Source organism: Notolepis coatsorum (genome assembly GCF_963971535.1).
Source record: "Notolepis coatsorum genome assembly, chromosome: 11".
In the NCBI taxonomy this organism is placed as follows: domain Eukaryota; kingdom Metazoa; phylum Chordata; class Actinopteri; order Aulopiformes; family Paralepididae; genus Notolepis; species Notolepis coatsorum.
Window position 1 is genome coordinate 110,830,010 of NC_140175.1, and position 18,826 is coordinate 110,848,835.

General features: G+C 44.3%; 1 protein-coding gene across 2 annotated transcripts in view; it reads right to left on the bottom strand.

Moving 5' to 3' along the window:
- The window catches only part of fktn (fukutin), a 62,900-nt gene that overhangs the window by 20,733 nt on the left and 23,341 nt on the right, over positions 1–18,826 (bottom strand). For both annotated transcript variants that reach the window (XM_084324317.1, XM_084324316.1), the window contains exons 7-8: positions 9,205–9,334; positions 7,977–8,110 (exon numbers count right to left, since the gene is read on the bottom strand). In XM_084324317.1, coding sequence (XP_084180443.1) covers positions 7,977–8,110; positions 9,205–9,334 — 264 coding nt within the window. The remainder of the gene's footprint in view (positions 1–7,976; positions 8,111–9,204; positions 9,335–18,826) is intronic.

The following is an 18,826-nucleotide window of genomic DNA, read 5'->3' on the forward strand; positions in this document are numbered from 1 at the left end:
CAGAGTCTGCGTGTACTTTCTTCTGTGCTTCATCGATGCGTGTCTCAGAGTCTGCGTGTAGCTTGGTCATGACCAAGAGCACAGCTTCGCTTAACTCCCCGACAGCGGGAGACGGTGCGGCCATGCTCGGCGGCGCCGGTGTCGTGCCTAATTCTTTCATGGCTCTGGTTTCCACCCCCGCCATCGTAGAAAGTCGAAAAAAGTTGATGAATGTATACTAAACATGACGACCTAGCAAACAGATAAAAAACAAATAAAAATAAAATAAAGACTAATGGGGAGAAACGTATATTCAGCACGGTAGAAGGGAGCTCATGTGAAACACGTCTACTCCATGATCGCTCAGCTCCGCCCCCCCATCAAAAATATTTTTTAACGTGATTTTTTTTTAACGTGTATTCTTTCGCCGGTTAAGGTTAGGCATGGTTAAGGTTAAGGTTAAGGTTAGGCATTGTTTCGGAGTTGGTTAAGGTTAGAACGGTTAAGTTTAGGCGCTGTTAAGGAGCTGGTTAAGGTTAGAGTTTGTCAAAGAGAATGGCAATATAATTTCTATGGTTAAGGTTAGGCATGGTTAAGGTTAAGGTTAAGGTTAGGCATTGTTTCGGAGTTGGTTAAGGTTAGAACGGTTAAGTTTAGGCGTTGTTAAGGAGCTGGTTAAGGTTAGAGTTTGTCAAAGAGAATGGCAATAGACAGCCTATTTCCACGCGACCTGGGCGCTGGGCGGCGGAAAATGAAAGGCGCATTACTGCACGCCACTACGGTAAATTTTTGCACTGCTTGCTTGGCATAAAGCTACACGCTTCCTGGTCCCACGGCCTGGTATATTGGGCGTGTGCACCGCAGGAATTCCCCCGCCATAGAGTACGTCACCGTGCGTGTCTCTGTTGGTAGGACTTCCGTGTGCTGTTCAGGTCCATGTGATGGATCTGTTTCAGGGGGGTGGTCAGGGCTCCTCCTCACCAAGCGCCTATTCGGGCCTTCTGTGAGTTCGGACTCCTTCTTCCATGTGAGGGAGCCTCCATCGGAGTACAGAGCCTTCCTCCTCAGATTGTCAAAGTGAGTGGACCCTCTAGAAGGGTCCTATTCTATTGTATATGTATTCGATTCAATTCGATTATTGAGTGTGTATGGGTTCAGTGCCTCTTCCCCGGAGAGCCCTAAAACCAATTTTTTGCATGGCTCAAGGTGCAATATATTCTTTTCAATCTGTACAGCTCGCGTGGGAAGTCTCTCTGGGGATCCCCGTCTCCTTCCTATGGGAGGGTGGTGGGATGTAAAAATGTGAACAATTTTTACCCCTGGCTGTGTAGACTGGGATACATACTGTTGATGCTTCCTTCTTTTCTATTCCAGAAGTGTTGGAGTTAGGGAGTGTCACACCCCTCTTGTCGTTCCCCTGGGCGCCTTGGGGATTCAATGACCGGTCTGAATAGCCTGTTCATTGATGGGGGTGTGTCCCGACGCACGTATAGTGCTAGCTCGCTGTAAACAGGCGACTGACTGGCACGCCTTGGTTGCTTGTGGTTGAAACAGCGTTTTTATAAAGCAACTGAGATGGGGGTTTTTCCTCTTCCGACGACCAAGTCCCACGACCTGGGTTGGTTTTTCGACGGATTCTCGTTCATGTCTGGGGGATGATGACGGAATGGATCTGAACATATGTAGAGGGGTCTCACGCCCTTGGGGTGGGCCACCAGGCGCGGTTTCGGCCGAACGTCTGGGTGGCGCCTTCTTTTTCATGTTAAGATCGACACGCATATCTGCCCTTTCTCCTGGAGTTGGCATGTCGGCGTGGTTAGGGCACGGCACTGGTTCTGGTCACGCTGGACCGGATCAGTTGAACCCGTTGTCCGCCGGGGATGCAGATCTGCTGTTCTGGTACCCTGAGGGACTTGGGCTTTTTTCAGGGGGGAAAATGCCAGGTCGGTCCGGGTGTCACAGGGTTAAGCGCTATGGAGACCCTGGTTGGGTACGTTTTTACTCAGCACTGTCGTAATGGCTTACGGCCATGCCAACCTGTACACGCTCGATCTCGTCGGATCTCGGCCGCTACACAGGTTGGTCCTGGTTAGTACTTGGTTGGGAGACCGCCTGGGAATACCAAGTACGGTGTGCTTAGGGGCTGGTTCTCCATTATTTTTCGCTCCTCTCTCACGCATGGCGAAGAGGGGCCTGTTGGGGGTGGTCTTTGACCTCCTCTGGTGACCCTGTGCTTCCCGTATCGCCAGGCCCGGTCCGAGGTAATGTTCGTCGACCCGTAGGCCTGGGTTAACCCTTTTTTGGAAACTGAGACACTTGTACTGCGGTATAGCCGGTGTATACCCGCAGGTGTGTTTGAGTTTTTTCTTGAGGGGTTATAGGAACAACCACCGCATTGGGTAACACCGAGGTGGTTGATTCCCTGGTGTGTTGGAGCAGTGTCAACTCCCGGATTCACCGGTTGAGGGTGCCCCTGCACGTTCATGACGTCTGCCAATTGTGTCAGCCTTCTCTGCCTCAACCCCTCTGGGTGGGGGTTTTAAATGGAGGCTTGGTCATGCAACAACGCCAGCATACGCCCCTTCCGCCGGGGCAGCTGTGTTCAGCTGTCCCCTCTGGCGCCTGTCTCGTCCGCAGTCTCCAGGCTAGGGTTAACAGCCCGTTGCCTGGTTTTTCCCCGATGCGCTGCCTGCTTCCGTTGGTTAACCTTTTTTGTGTGCTTACGGCCATGCTGACTGCCTGTTCTGCAGGGTCAGTGTGCCAGGCGGTGTACTATTGGGGGGACAGGGCCCGCTCGGCTTACGGCCATACCGACCTGAACACGCCCGATCTCGTCCGATCTCGGAAGCTAAGCAGGTTCTGGCCTGGTTAGTACTTGGTTGGGATACCGCCTGGGAATACCAGGTGCAGTAACTGAGGGGCCTTTGTCCGAATACGCTGGCGATGTGGGGGGCGGGGCACTACGTGCCCACCTGGTGGGGTCTTGATGCTGGCATCATGGACTTCTCCGGGCCCCCGTTCCAGGGAGTCCAGTCCTTTTGGTGGGTCTGGGTCTTCCTTCGCGCTCCGCTGCTACGGCCTTGCCACGGGGTTGGGTTTGCCCTTGACCCCGTGATTCTGGGGGCAGTAACGAGGTTGTTCCTCCGTTCGTTCCCGGGTGGCATGCGGGTTGTGCGTGTGTGTAGTCGTGGGGTCAAGCCACGGTCTGCTCACCCTGTGCGTTGAGTTGCTTGAGTGCCTCTTCGCACGGTCGGGTCCGTCGCCTTCCCGTGAAGCCCCTAATAGGGGGGATACCCTCCATTAGGGGGGGTCGGGGGGGCTCGGCCCTCCCTGTTCTGATGGTTTTGGGGGGCTGTCAGCGGGGTGTATTTGTCAGCCAGCGGCTCCGCTTGGCCTTCCCTTGTGCAGTGTGATGCCAAGCAGAGCCCCTTAACGAAACAGAACGTTCTGTTAGTTAGGGGTGACGCTTGGCATCAGACGGCCGCTGCAGCCCTTGACCTCACCTTGTGGTGAAAGCTTGGGAAGGAGGAGAGCAGGTGACCACTAGAGCTGCCGCGGTATTGATATTTTCCTTACCGCACGAATTTGCGAAATATTTCCTACCGCCGCGGTAATTACCGCACAGTGCGCACAAAAAAAAAAAAAGTTTGAATGCATTTTTTTTTTTTTTAGTAGTCTACTCTTATAGCCTGCCTCTAGTCTAATGGCGCTTTTCCACTGCATAGTACCTACTCGACTCGACCCGCTTTAGGCACCTGGTACTTCGTTCCTTTTCCACTGCAGCCAGGTACTACTCCGTTTGGGGAATGGGGATGCAGGCGGGGCCGCCGCCGCTCGCTTGTGTACACTGAAAGCTCCGTGGGCATAGATGTCGGAGGGCTTGCAGCAAGCCAGAGTTTAACACAGTTTCAATCAATCAATCAATAACAACATTAACCAGACTCTCGTTGCGTCTATTCTGCCAAAGCTAACGTTACCTCTCATTGTGTATTCTACCAAGCAAACCCGGGTTTAACGTTGTTACCTCTCGTGTATATCGGCTGACTGTAGTATTAGGCTAATAACAACAACAAACTTAACACATCAGCGATCTTGTTGCGACACTAAACTCTCCGCTCGGTGGTAAATTGGGTTGATGTCGGTTTTGTTTCATCAATAAATAAGGCAGAATACACAGTGAATCCATTCTTTTTTGTTTATTGCACTTGGTTCTGTCGCAAACAAATCCTGAATGAAATGCATCCTTAGCGAGGCAGTAAAGATGGCGGCGCGGCGTTCTGTTTTCGTTCAGAGGCTACAAAGTGTGACGCGTCGAGTAGGGGGTATCTGCAGAGCCGCAGAGCCAGGCTGGACCAATAGGGTCGCTTGGAACAGAGTAGGGTATATCTGCAGAGCCGCAAGCCGCAAGCCAACTTTATTATTATGATAAAAAACAGCGGTGACGCGGTATTCAGCCTAACTCTGCGGTGAGCGTGATGCAACAGCGATACCGCGGTAATGCGGTTATCGCGGCAGCTCTAGTGACCACACACCTGCTTATGAAGGTAAGCTGATGAGGGGTGTGGTCAGACTAATACTGGTATTAAAGGTACATTTGTGGAATTTATTCAGTGCGCGTGCACGTACGCGAGGAAGTGCAGTGTGATGCCAAGCGTCACCCCTAACTAACAGAACTTGGTTATAGCCATAACCTAACGGTTTGTTACATAGCGTTAGTGTCATCTCTGACATGCACTCGGGACAATGAGGAGCGAGTTGTACAGCAGCAATGGAGTTGATGAGGAATATTCGTTTGTCTTGATGGAATACAGAAAGTGTTGCGTTATCTAAAAAGATGTAAAACAATGGTTTGTGTGTTTGTACATATCCAAATTGTACGAAGAAAATGTTGACCCAGTTTTCACACACTAGCTTTGTCGGACAGGGACACGCTGCAAGTGTGGCTAGTTATGACACATGAGATGAAAACACTCTGTCAGTCCAAGAGAAGAAACCCTACACCAAAGACCCTTTCCTAAAGAAAGAGACCTGCTGCGGACAGAGTGGAGAGACCTAATTATGTAACAGTACTATACAGTACTATATACCTGTAGGTCATGTATGTCATGTATGTCCCTATGCCATAAATGTCATGTATGTTGTGCATGCCATAAATGTCACTATGAATTGAAAATGGGGGAACCTGATGTAAACAAGATGAAAGTCTCTCTCTGGTCTGCATCCCCTTAACAATTGTGTGTATTGAGCTGTACTGTACTGTACTCATTCTGCAATCTGTTAAATAAAGTTTTCATTCATTCATTCACCTGCTGCAGACAGAGTGGAGGTAATGTTATTAGCTACACTTAGTGTGTTGATCTGGCATCAGTATACACAAAAGCTGGGAAGTATAACGGCAAAAACAATCACTCAACAAGCCAGTAATATGTACAAAATATAAACAGAGTCATGACTGATTGATTATAAAATATCCATATCGATGTATTTCCCAATTGTGACTTCTTTTTGTAAAACAGAAAAAATTCCTGCAAATAATGAAATGGATAAACAGAGACTGGAAGAAGCGTGAACACAAAGGTCCATCTCTGTAGCGGTTCTTTACAGAATGTTGTCAAGACACTTATAACTTAAAAAAAAGCTCTTTCAGTGGACATACTTGACGTTAGGGCTGACCCCGACTAGTAGAATAATCGACTAATGGATCGAAAGGAGCCATAGTCGACTGCCAACCTCTTAGTCGAATGCAAAAAAAAACAAAGATTAGATATTATATATATTTTTTCATTCTTTCCAAAAGCAAAGAGGCCTAGAAGTGCGGCTAACGCTAATGGCGCACATACCAGCGAGGTTAACTGCCTAAGAAAACGGGCACAGAGGCACTGAAAGAGGATTTCACACACTAGACATATCAAGATGTATCCATCTGGTGGACCAATTGCATGCTTTCGCAGAGGACAAGAAGCCTTCAGTCGACTCCTTCAGACATTAAGCACCCCCACAGCCCAAGTGGAATGACCCTCCCACCACAAAAAAGAATGTGGCCAATCAAAGTCGACTATACAAATCCTTAGTCGGGGACAGGCCTACTTGACGTGCATGTTTGCTCCATGTGATTACATTGGGATTACTTTGTGATTACATTGGGATTACTTTGTGATTACATTGGGATTGGGATTACTTTGTGATTACATTGGGATTACTTTGTGATTACTTTGAGATTACTTTGTGATTACATTGGGATTACTTTGTGATTACATTGTGATTACTTTGTGATTACATTGTGATTACATTGTGATTACTTTGGTATTACTTTGGGATTACTTTGTGATTACATTGTGATTACTTTGCCGGCCCGTTTTGTGCCTGCCGGCTGAAGTGAAGTCCCTCCATACCGGACCAGTTACAAACATGGCTCTATTATTAATTTAGACCCACACAACGGAAAAATTGGGTCCTGGTTAAAAAAAATATATACAGAACAAAATCAGCTATGCCTTTGTCAGTATGATGGGTTATTCACACCTTACAATATAGGTTATTCACAGTTTACAGCAGGGGTCTCAAACTGTAATTTACCTGGGGGCCGCTGGAGGTAGAGTCTGGGTGAGGCTGGGCCGCATCAAATATTCCACAAAAAAGGGGTTTCAAGTATTCCAAAAAAAAGTACAACTGATCCAATCTTCTCAATCTTTAGCAATAACATTTCAGAACATGAACAGTTCTTCAGAACATTAACGGTTCTTCAGAACATAGGCTTCTCAGTGGTGTCAGTGGACTCATCCACAGCTATGGAAATACACTGTGCATTTTTTTTTATTCTATCACAAAGCTGTTTAATCAAATCACCAGCCAGTATTTCAGTTATTCTGGTTGCTGTGCTATCTGAGGGGGATTTGCTTTTGTTTGCCTTCAAACATGGTCTCCATCACTTCAGTCATACATTATTTTATTATTTATGCATCAGAGAATGGCTTCTTGTGTTTAGCCAACACCCATGTGATGCCACTGAGTGAGGACTTGGTTGCTTTTTCTCGTTGTGACATAGATTTAACAATAATTCTGCTTGCAGCTTGATATGATGATTTCATTCCATTTATTTTTGTGGTTCTTAGCACTGAATTTTGAGGAAAGGTTGCATCAAAATAACTGTTTTGTTTCGTAGTGGCGTTTCAAATTGCCACTCTTCACAAGAGCTACCGTTTCTTGGCATATTAGGCACATTGGTTTGGTGCTGGGAGGATGCACGCAAATTTCCAGTCCATTCACCTTTGAATTGCAGCGATTTTCACGGTCGACTTTTCTTTTACTGGCCATCTTTGAACATGTCACATTTTTCGACTAGCTGCCTGCTGGCGAAACTAGGCTACTAGCTACATTTATCTCACGGAGATAAAACTTGGAACGAGGTGATTAGCTACAGTACCTGCAGATTAGACTACCTGTAGATGCGCTGTCAACTCTCGCTCTGACTCGAACCGTTGAAAGAGACGACACGCATTCCGTGAAGACCCGCCCTACTCTGCCTCTGATTCGCAGACTGTGGGTGGGGGGGGGGAAACGCTGACTTGACGCTGAATGTGATTGGACCAGAGTAGACAGACACAGACAGTGGAGCAGTGCTTGCAGAGGAGATAGCAGAGAATTTTGAGGATGCCTGCCATATACGCACTGGGTGACAGGATATATTTTCCTTCCACTTTACTTGGCATCACTCCGGAATCACGTTTCAACCAAGTCACTAACGTAACGTTGCTGTCATGAGCCTGCGCTATGATAGCCTACAAGTGATCAAATAAATAAAACGTCCAACCCACGCAACGACTCTGCAAAAAGTTGCGCGCGGGCCGCACTAACACTAAACTTTGATGTCAAGTAGGGGGCCGCAAAATATCATCCAGCGGGCCGCAATTGGCCCGCGAGTTTGAGACCCCTGGTTTACAGTCATGTTTCACACCTTACTATAAGTTATTCACACAGTTTGCAGTCATGTTTCACACCTTTCCAAACTTGTGCTTGAGTGGGAGTCCAGCGTTGTGGAAGGCAGTGATTATATCCGGTCTGTAGTCTTTGATGAAGATACCAAGATCCACGTCTTTACTGTAGGGAATAATACCACACTGTCTGAACCAACCTGTAGAGGGAGACAGAGAGAGAGAGAGACAGAGACAGAGACAGAGAGAGAAAGAGATACATAGAGGCAGAGTAAGAGAGAAACATGAAAGGAGATGCAGAGTGAGAGAGAGAGAGAAAGAGTGAGGGGGGAGAGAAAGAGAGACAGAGGCAGAGTAAGAGAGATGCAGAGAGAGGGGGGGAGAGAAAGAGAGACAGAGGCAGAGTAAGAGAGATGCAGAGAGAAGAGGGAGAGAGAGAGGAGGGAGAGAAAGAGAGACAGAGGCAGAGTAAGAGAGATGCAGAGAGAAGAGGGAGAGAGGGGGGAGAGAAAGAGAGACAGAGGCAGAGTAAGAGAGAAGCAGAGAGAGAAAGAAAGTTCAGAGAGAAAGTAAATTATTTGCTATATCTAATAAAGTAGAGTAAGTAATTAATGAAAAAGGTTGTAACAATTACATATTGACCGTTAAGTGTGTGTGCGTGCGTGTGTGTGTATAAATACACATGTGCGTGTGTGTGTGTGCATGTGTGTATAAATGCATGTGTGTGTGTGTGTATAAATGCGAGTGTGTGTATAAATGCACGTGTGCGTGTGTGTGTGTGTGTATAAATGCACATGTGTGTGTGTGTATAAATGCACATGTGCGTGTGTGTGTATAAATGCACATGTGTGTGTGTGTATAAATGCACATGTGTGTGTGTGTATAAATGCACATGTGTGTGTGTGTATAAATGCATGTGTGTGTGTGTGTGTGTGTGTGTGTGTGTATAAATGCATGTGTGTGTGTATAAATGTGTGTGTGTGTATGAATGCACGTGTGCGTGTGTGTGTGTGTGCGTGTGTGTATAAATGCACGTGTGTGCGTGTGTGTATAAATGCATGCGTGTGTGTGTGTGCATGTATAAATGCACATGTGTGCGTGTGTATAAATGCACGTGTGCGTGTGTGTGTGTGTGCGACTGCGTGTGTGTATAAATGCACGTGTGTGTGTGTGCGTGTGTGTGTGTGTGTATAAATGCACGTGTGTGTGTGTGTATAAATGCACGTGTGTGTGTGTGTGTGTGTGTGTGTGTGTGTATAAATGCACATGTGTGTGTGTGTGTGTGTGCACAGACCCAGGCATGTTCCGCTGCTGAGCCAGAAGGGGACCCCGAGCGCGGTGAGCGTTCGAGCCGCCAAGTGAAGAAGAGACTTGGCCTTCAGCCTGAATTCCATGCTCTCTGGAGAGGAGTCGTCTGGGTACAGCTACACACACACACACACGATACTTTAATGCCACACAACGATGGTTGGTGGTAATTGTTTGCGGTACAGTTTGTTAAAAGCACTGGGACATCAGACATCAAACGCCCCCCTCCCACTTCCCACAATAAATACATACAGGAGTCGGGCTGCACGATTTTGGGAAATAATCGAATTGCGATTTTTCTGACAGATATTGCGATTGCGATAAAATTTGCGATTATAATTATTATTTTTTAAGCAGCCCCACAGATGTTTATTGTAAAATGCGGCTTGCATCTGGCCTACGCGGTGGGTCTGTTCGGGACGCAGGACGCGTCTAGTTTTTTACCAACCCAGTTCCGCATTCGCGTTCTGCGATCTGATTGGCCACTGACGTTTCTGGTCGTGTGACATGTGCGCCCAATCGTGTGACGCCTGTTTCTATCACCGGTTAAGCTTAGGCACTCTTTCGAAGTTGGTTGAGGTTAGAGTTTGTCTTAGAGCAGGGCGATAGAACACCTGCCCTGATTCCAAACTCTAACCTTAACCAACTTCGAAAGAGTCGCCTAAGCTTAACCAGTGATAAACTAGGCGTTAGGTAGTTTGCAGGCTGTTTGAGGCGGAAATGGGCAAAGACACAGGAGTCACGCGATTGGGCGCACATGTCACATGACCAGAAACGTCAGTGGCCAATCAGATCGCACCAGAAACGTCAGTGGCCAATCAGATCGCAGAACGCGGAACTGGTTGGTAAAAAACTAGACGCGTTCGGGACACAGAGCCTGAACATTTTTCTTTTTACCTGGGAATCGATACCGGTACCCAACGGTACCTTTTTTTCTGTACTTTACTCTCCCTCTCTGAAGTCTAAACTTCACAACACAACAATAACAACAACTTGCAAAGGATATCTTGTATCTCAATGAGACTTCCTGGTTAAATAAAAATGATAATAATAATAATAAATAAAAAAATTGCAATAATTTTTTTTGCGATTTGCTAATTGCATCATTTTAAATCGCGATTTTGATTTAAAATCGATTAATCGTTCAGCCCTATACAGGACAGTCACATGTAACAGTGTCAGTCAGTGACGGCTTGCCCGTCTGTGCAGGGGGGGGGGGGGCAGGGTGTTCAGTGTTCGGACAGCTGTGGGGGAAAAACTGTTTGTGAAGCGTGTGTGTCTGGTTCAAATGGACCTGTAGCGACCTGAGGGCATGCGCTGGAATAAGTGGTGTGCTGGGTGAGAGGGGTCGCTGACTATTTTACCAGAGCGGGTGACTGTGTGTGAGGTGTAGATAGAGTCCAGAGAGGGGAGGGGGCAGCCAATAATTTTGGAGGCTGTCTTGGTGATGCGTTTGTGTTTGGTGTGTTTGTCAGTGGAACCGTACCAGACTGTGATGGATGAGGTGAGGATGCTTTGGATTATGGCGGTGTAGAATTGGACCAGCAGGCGTTGTTGGACTCTGTACTTCCTCAGTTGCCTGAGGAAGTACAGGCGCTGCTGGGCCTTTTTGATGATGGCAGTGGTGTTAATGTCCCATTTGAGTTTATTGCTATGTGGGTGCCGAGCAATGATTCAGTTAGGGTTATGGGTTGGTCTGAGATGGTTATTGGGATTAAAAAAATATATATATTTAAACACACACACAGCACAGACACACACAGCACAGACACACACAGCACACACACACAGCAGACACACACACACGAAAGCAAGCAAGGGCAGAAGAGAGAGAACAAGTCAGGAGCTTGCCATGGGAGGTATGGGTGTAAATCTGCATTTTGCTACGATGCCCCTCAAGCTCATGGAATGAACTCCAACGGTCCTTAAAGCTTGAGATTCTCTCCTCTGTTGCAGAGTTTAAAACCTTGATCTCCAACCTTTGTTGATCAAGTTGTACATGTTTTAGATAATTGATTGAACAAGTCTTTCCCCCCCCTGTATAACAATGAGTCAGTGGACCCATCCTTACTTTTGCCTCTCCTTGTTGTCTGGTTATGATTTTATATGCTGTGTGATTTTATGTTTTTTCTTTGCTTATTTCTGTATGAACACTTGATGTGACTGTACATGAGGGGAACCTCAGTTTAAGGTTTATTTTTTAGCATTTATTGCTTTTTCATGGTCAGAAATTACCGACAGAGGAGGAGAGGATGAACGGGAGAAGAGGCGGGGAAGACATGCGACCAATGTCACCGGGAGCGGGAGGCGAGCCCGGTGCGGCCGCGTAGGTGTGCGAGTTTAAATAAAAGGTTTAAAATTAAACTCTGTGTTCAGGAATCTACAGAGTACATTAGTTGTACGCTTGTCTTTTCTTTATAGAAATAAAACCCATTTAGTTAATCTTCGCACATCAGTGCCCACATTCACCAAAAAACAAAAAATAAAACTCTACATTTGTTAAATGACTAAGCGTGTTTTCAATACTTAAATCAGACAACATTATAAACTGAAAGTGTCTGCCAATATTAATATCCGTGTAATAACAATATCTGTGTCCATCTTATTATCCATGCTTTCGCAAATTCATATTGGGATTCGGCGGGCTCATCGCTAGATATGTGTGAGCATTCCTGTTGTTCAAAGTAAAAGGAAGATCTGAAGATCCAAGGCTGAAGATACATTGATCCTTCAATGAACGGATAGAACATTTACGGAAGGTATTACGGTCGTTGGTTTATTTTTAAATTAGAACCCAACGTCAACTTTGTCTGTCCAACAAATGGATACTATGGATACCTTACAGACGTAGACTGACAGATCAATGTAGCCGCATAACGTTAAAGCTCCACAGATGCAGTATCGAGTGTCATCTTGTAAAATGTCCAGTGTCACCAGTGTTGTCACAAGTTTATTAAACCTGTAACTGAGGGGTACAATTCCCTGACTGTATTGATAAGTATGGTATCATTAAACCACTACCGCTTTATGTACTTTAATTACTGGCCATACAGTACACGATATATGAATATGATGAACACTTCCCACAATGAAATCGGTTCCAGTCAAAAGGTATTAATCAAGTATTTAATGGAGCAAAAGGTACATAGGATACTTTACATTATTCTTTGAATGCACTTGTAAGGCAAAGGAGTATGCGTAGGCAAATCAATAACGAATGTCCATTCTCTGGTTACGCAGGAGGTAATTATACAAACTGAATCTTAGGGAATTATATCTATGGTACACTAGTAATAGCGGGAGATACTGGAAAGGGTTCCCACTGGTTGTAAGCCAGCAGGGGGGTAGAAGATCTGTCGGTAGTAGGACGTCTGGTCAACGATGACTAGGGAGACTTCAGGTACAGAAGCCGGTGCAGTAGTCTCTTGATCCACAGACGAATACAGCTTGGTTCTCTTGTAGACTGTAGCTCTACAGTGAAGAAAGCTAGGCGGCCTCAGGCTCTCTGAGCGCCGACTCGACTTGACTCCTCTCGGGGTAAATCCAACACGTGCAGGCGTCGGCGATTATCCGCTCCATAAATCATAGGACCAAAGCAAATATATTCCAGCCGCAAAGGGCTATGTAGTCGTCGGGTAGATTAATCCAGTGTACATGTCCATACGGTTCTCGCCTAGGTCTCCTCGGGTGAAAGCGCCATGCGGTCGGCCCAGCCTGGATAAGAACTCTAGCTAATACGAGAAAGCGTTGGAGATGCTGGTCACTATAGAATTCTAACCGCACGATACACTATACACAAATAGACTATTAAAGACTCAATAGAAATATGTCGCACTCGACGGTATAGCGCCAAACTCTGACAATTCAGTTACTAATTCGCACGCGGTCTCGATGCTCTATTCTGAGGCCAAACAGGCCATACTTCACCGCACGTTGTATCGTGGGTGAGGCTTCACTTAGTGGGTAACATACTAAAAGGACGAAGGGTACGGAGGTAAGGGGCTAAGGGTCTTCTACATTCACCTGCGCCGTATTTATACGCACGGTGCACAAATAGTGCCACTCTCATTTCTGTCGCCGTATCCCTGGGCAGGGGCCGGGGCAAGTACAGACATGTCGTGTCGGTGACTTTGAACTTGGCTCCGGGGGCCGGTCCCTGGCGCCGGTGGACCACTGTCCAATAGGAGAATGGAATATTATGGGCTGGACTAAAGGGATATTCCGTGTATATGTACAAGGAATATACAAGGGATATCAAACGATATACAAATACTATGCAATATATATCAATAAATAAATATATATATTCGGTTTAATCTGATCCTTTGTAACAAAACCCATTGTGTATTGTCGTTTACTGTGATAATAAAATAATCTGAATCTGTGGGAAAATGTCCTCTCCGTGGGTTTAGAGGAGGACACCAAAAATACCATACTGACCCGGACAGAAATAAGAGGCCAACACCACAAATATCCAACACCTCAACAATCAACTTTCCCCCCTCGCACCCATCCCCAACCCCCGGAGACATAACTCCCACACAGTGATGTACCTGAACGCGTTCAATGAACGATCGTTCATGAACGCGTTCGTATTTTGGGCGAACTTGAACTGAACGTACTGTATATCCGCTAAATGAACGTAATTGAGAACGCGTTCATTCTCAGCCCTGTGTAACGGAGTTCAAAAGTGCGTTCATTCTCAGCACTCTATTATAACGGCGTTCAAAGATGTGCCATATTTCATAATGAATTTCAGCCGAAAACTCTGTTAAAACACTGTAAACAGGCTTAAAAATTATGCGTAAAACCACCCGATCTGGCAACCAGCCTGTCACCCCCTGCCACGTCATCAGACTCCTCCTCACAACAAGCAGTGGAACAGGAATCTGCGCGCAGAGCCGCAGAAGCCGAGAGCTGCAGCAGCAGCAGCACTCGCTCAGTCGGAGTCAGACTCTACCTCTAGACGTCACGTCGGCGTATGCATTTAAAAGAGTTTACAATTCAAACTATTTGATAAACTTCTACTTTCAGCCCGGAAATGCATTCTGATAAACTGGATTAAGGATAAGCCTCCATTTTTACAAATGTGGTATAGAGAGATCTTCGGTGTGCTACCCCATGAAAGACACTGTGCAATGCATAGAGGCAATAACGCTTCCTTTCAGGAGGTGTGGGCCCCACTATTAGACTATTTTCCTGCTGAAATGTATCGGATCCTTCTAAAGGCCCAGTGCCCCATTGTATGGACAGACCTAGGATAGGAAAAAATAAATATATGTATGTCTACATGTGAGTGCTTGCTTATGGTGTGGATGATGGCATAGAGATGAACTGGAGGACCCCCCCCCCCTTGTCCCAATGTGTGTTTTTGTAATGTAAGTAACTGTACGTGAAAAATCTATAATAAATTTCTTTTTTAAAAGAACTAAAAAGAACTAAATTAGTTCATTTTTGAAACCATGAACTTTAGTTCAACATCTTGAATTATGAACTATGAACTGAACTAGTTCATTTTAAAAATTTTGAACTGTGAACTGAACTAGTTCATGTAGAAAGTGAACTTTCCCAACACTGCTCCCACATTACAACAATAACTGTGAACCGGACTTGCATTTGCTGCACTATACACTATTCCATCCATTGCAAGCAAACACCCCCCTCCATCCATTAACTCAACTGGACTGTCTGTCACTGTACTATTTATTGCACTAGCACTACTGCACTTGGGACATTGATATTATTATTATGTATATGCTATATTCAGTATGTTTGTATGCCGTTTATTTGGATCCCCATTAGCCACAGCAGTGCTGGGGCTATTCTTCCTGGGGTCCATAACACGTAAAATACAGTTACAGACTTATACACTCACAACATTCACATGTCATACAGACAATTAAAACAATAAATAAAAACCCTAATCAAATTCATAATACAAAACAATATATTATACACCTTATGAATTCCTAATACAATACAATAATACCTACTCATAATTAATTCATAATACAATACAGCATAATATACTATTTAGCTTTTACATACATTATCTATGTTCATATCAGCCAATTATACAATCTTTTAATAATATATCCCTATCAGACACATACCTTTTCATCTATATATACCCATCTCTTTATCAGACAGATACATTTTAATTTACGTACACACTATCTGTGACGTACGTGGGTTGGTCATTACCATTATTACTGTATTTATGACACCATCTGAACATCAGGTTAGTATATGTAAATATGTTATGTTTTGGATGTGACGTGTGTGTGTGTGTGCATGATAGCTAATGCTGTCTCTTTTTCTCTGTCAGGTGCCGCCCGCCCGTCCCTACACTGAAGAGTGCTGATTGCCTAATGGGTGACAGCTGATGGCAATCACCTCAAGAGGGACGGGTGGACAAATATCTGACAGCACACACACGTCCGGGCGCCTCATGGAGTCATTTGCCAGTGACCATAGAGTTGGAGGTTGCCATTGTTTACCACTGTTTGTGTGGAATGGTTATTTTAACACTGTCCACTGTTGTTTGTGTGGAACCGTTATTATAACACTGTCCACTGTTGTGTGGGACTGATTTATTGTGTGTTCATGTTGTTCACACCATTTACCTGGTAGGCATTGTATTTGTGTTGTATACCAGGTAAGTGTATATATATATGTATATTGTGGCCTCAGTGCCACTTGCCACCTGTGTGGAATGTGTTAATATATATATATATGTATTGGGCCTTCTGCCTATTTTTGCCACACCTAAGTAAGAATATATACTGTTGTTGTGGGCCTCAGAGCCATTTGCCACTTCTTAAGTGGAAGTATATATATCTGTATTGTTTGATGGCTGGGTGGTTCCCAGTGCCAACCTAGTTGGCTGGTGTCCTGCGACACTGAGTGCTTTGGTGCTCAACTTAATTATAATTATCTTGTGTGTTCTCCCCTTACCCTTCTCCCCGTTTGTTAATTGTTTGTGGGTTGTTTTTTCCCTTTGTTATATATTCATATTACAGGTGGAGGTTTGAATTCCTGCCACAGATAATAAATATAATTTACCTTTTGAAAGCGCGTTTGTGTTGTTTTACTATCTGCCGGGACCTTGCTTTGAAAGTTTCTATTCTATGTGGTCATTAGACCTTGGTACATGACACTATTAGGGAATGTCAATTTTTTTGGTTGAAAATTTTGTTTTACCACGATTTTTAAACAACATTTACTATTCTCCTGCTTAACATGTCTGGGAAGAGAGTTCCATTCCTGCATACCACGGAACATGACAGTTCGCTTCATTGCATTCAACCTCACTTTTGGAAGTGTAAAACCTCGTGCAGAAGCATGTCTGGTGGAATGGTTGTGTCTGTCAATAATAATAATAATAACTTTATTTGTATAGCACTTTTCATACAGAGGTTGCAGTTCAAAGTGCTTCACAACAGTAAAAAAAATACAGGCATGAGCGAGCATAGTAAGGTATGGTAAATCACAGTGTTTCACATTAGGATCTAGCATCCTAATAGGCTCTCTATTCAGTAATACAATTAATAAAATAGTTTAAAATGATTAAGTTTAAAAATAGTCTAAAAATTATAAAATAGAACGGACATACAACAGTAAAAAATACAGGCATAAGCGAGCATAAAAATTAAAAATGTAAATAGCAAGGTTACAGTAAAAAGTGTGATAAGATTGTTCAATCAGATGAAAATGGCCCAGTTAGGAGAATCAACCTTGGCTAGGCGGTGAGGTTCACGATGTACCTAACTGGAATGGTAAACAACTTTGCTAGATTTAGGTCAAAAGTCATCTTCTCCTCACAACAGAGCATCACTCCAACATCATAGAACCGACATATGAATTTCATTGGAAGTGTATGAAAGTAGGTAGGGTAAGAATATAGCAAGGTATGGTACATCAGTGTTTCACATTAGGATCTAGCATCCCAATAGGCTCTCTGTTTACAGTTTGATTCAGTAATACAAATAATAAAAATAGTCATCAGTAAGAAGTAAAAAGTGTGATAACCGACACATGAATTTGATAGGCAGTGTATAAAAGTAGGCAGGGTAAGAATAGTGCAGGTAAGTAAAATGTGTGTCAGGATATCCCTGATGTTTCTATAATAATATTTCCCCTTGCCACTAGGTGGTAGCAGATATCTATCTTCAGATATTTGCCTGCATTACCCCACAGTGAAATGCCTGAGCAAAGATATGTCTTTTAAAGATGTCTAGCGAGTTGGCTTCTCTTGATGTTTTGGGGTAGTTTGTTCCACAGTTTTGGGGCATAGTTGATAAAGGCTGCATTACCGATCCTCTTTTGACCGTTTCTGGGAGCCTCTAGTAGTCCAGCAGCTGATGATCGCAGTGTTCTTGCTGGTGTGTAATTTATTAGAGTGTTGGCGATGTAGCTAGGTCCCTGTCCATTTAGAGCTTTGTATGTAAGGAGAAGGACCTTAAAGTCAATTCTAAATGTTACAGGAAGCCAGTGTAAAGCAGCTAAGACTGGACTAATGTGCTCTCTCCTTTTGGTTCTAGTTACATTTACATTTACATTTACATTTAGTCATTTAGCTGACGCTTTTATCCAAAGCGACTTACAAGTTCTGTACGACAAGCCATCAGGAAGGGCACAACTCTATCAGCTGAGCAACAATGTTCATCAAAGTGTTGAGTGCTACAGTGTAGGTTAGTTTATTAGGACAAGTGCATGACAGTACGGTTAGTTAGGGTTAGATTTTTTTTTTTTTTTTTTTTTTTTTTTTTTTTTTATTCAGATAATGGTTGAAGAAGTGCGTCTTTAGTCGACGGCGAAAGATTGGACGTGATTCGGCTGTCCTAACTGGGGTGGGTAGTTCATTCCACCATTGTGGGGCAAGGACTGAGAATAGGCAGTCGGGCTGCAGAGTTTTGGATTAGCTGAAGCTTCTCTGTGGTTTTCTTAGGGAGACCTGTGAAAAGTGCATTACAGTAGTCTAACCGGCTAGATATGAATGCATGAATTAGCTTCTCAGCATCGTTCTGATTAATAAATGGTCGTACTTTTGCTATATTTCTGAGATGGAAGAACGATGTTTGTCACTTTGCTAATATGAGAATTGAAGTTCAGTTCTGAATCTATGATAACCCCCGAGACTAGTGACCTCAGATTTGATCCATGGGGTTAGTCCTCCCAGGTTCTTTATTAATGTTTCTTTTTTAGTTTTGGGGCCGATAATTAGAATTTCAGTTTTGTTCTCGTTTAGTTTCAGTAAGTTCTTACTCATCCATTTATTTATTGCCAGTAAGCAGTCTGTAATGGAGCTAATCGCTGTATCATTTGGTTCAGCAGATATGATATCACCTAGCGGTAACATGTAAAGGGAGAAGAGTAAAGGATCTAAGCAACTCCCTTGTGCAACTCCATAGTTGTTGTCGTATATATCAGACATGTGATCTCCTAGTTTAACATAGAATTTCCTCCCTCTGATGTATGTTTTAAACCAGCCTAGCACATGTTCTGAGAAACCGACATGGTTTTCAAGACGATCGATTAGAATATCGTGATCGATTGTATCAAATGCTGCACTGAGATCTAGTAGGATAAGGATGGAGATCTTATTC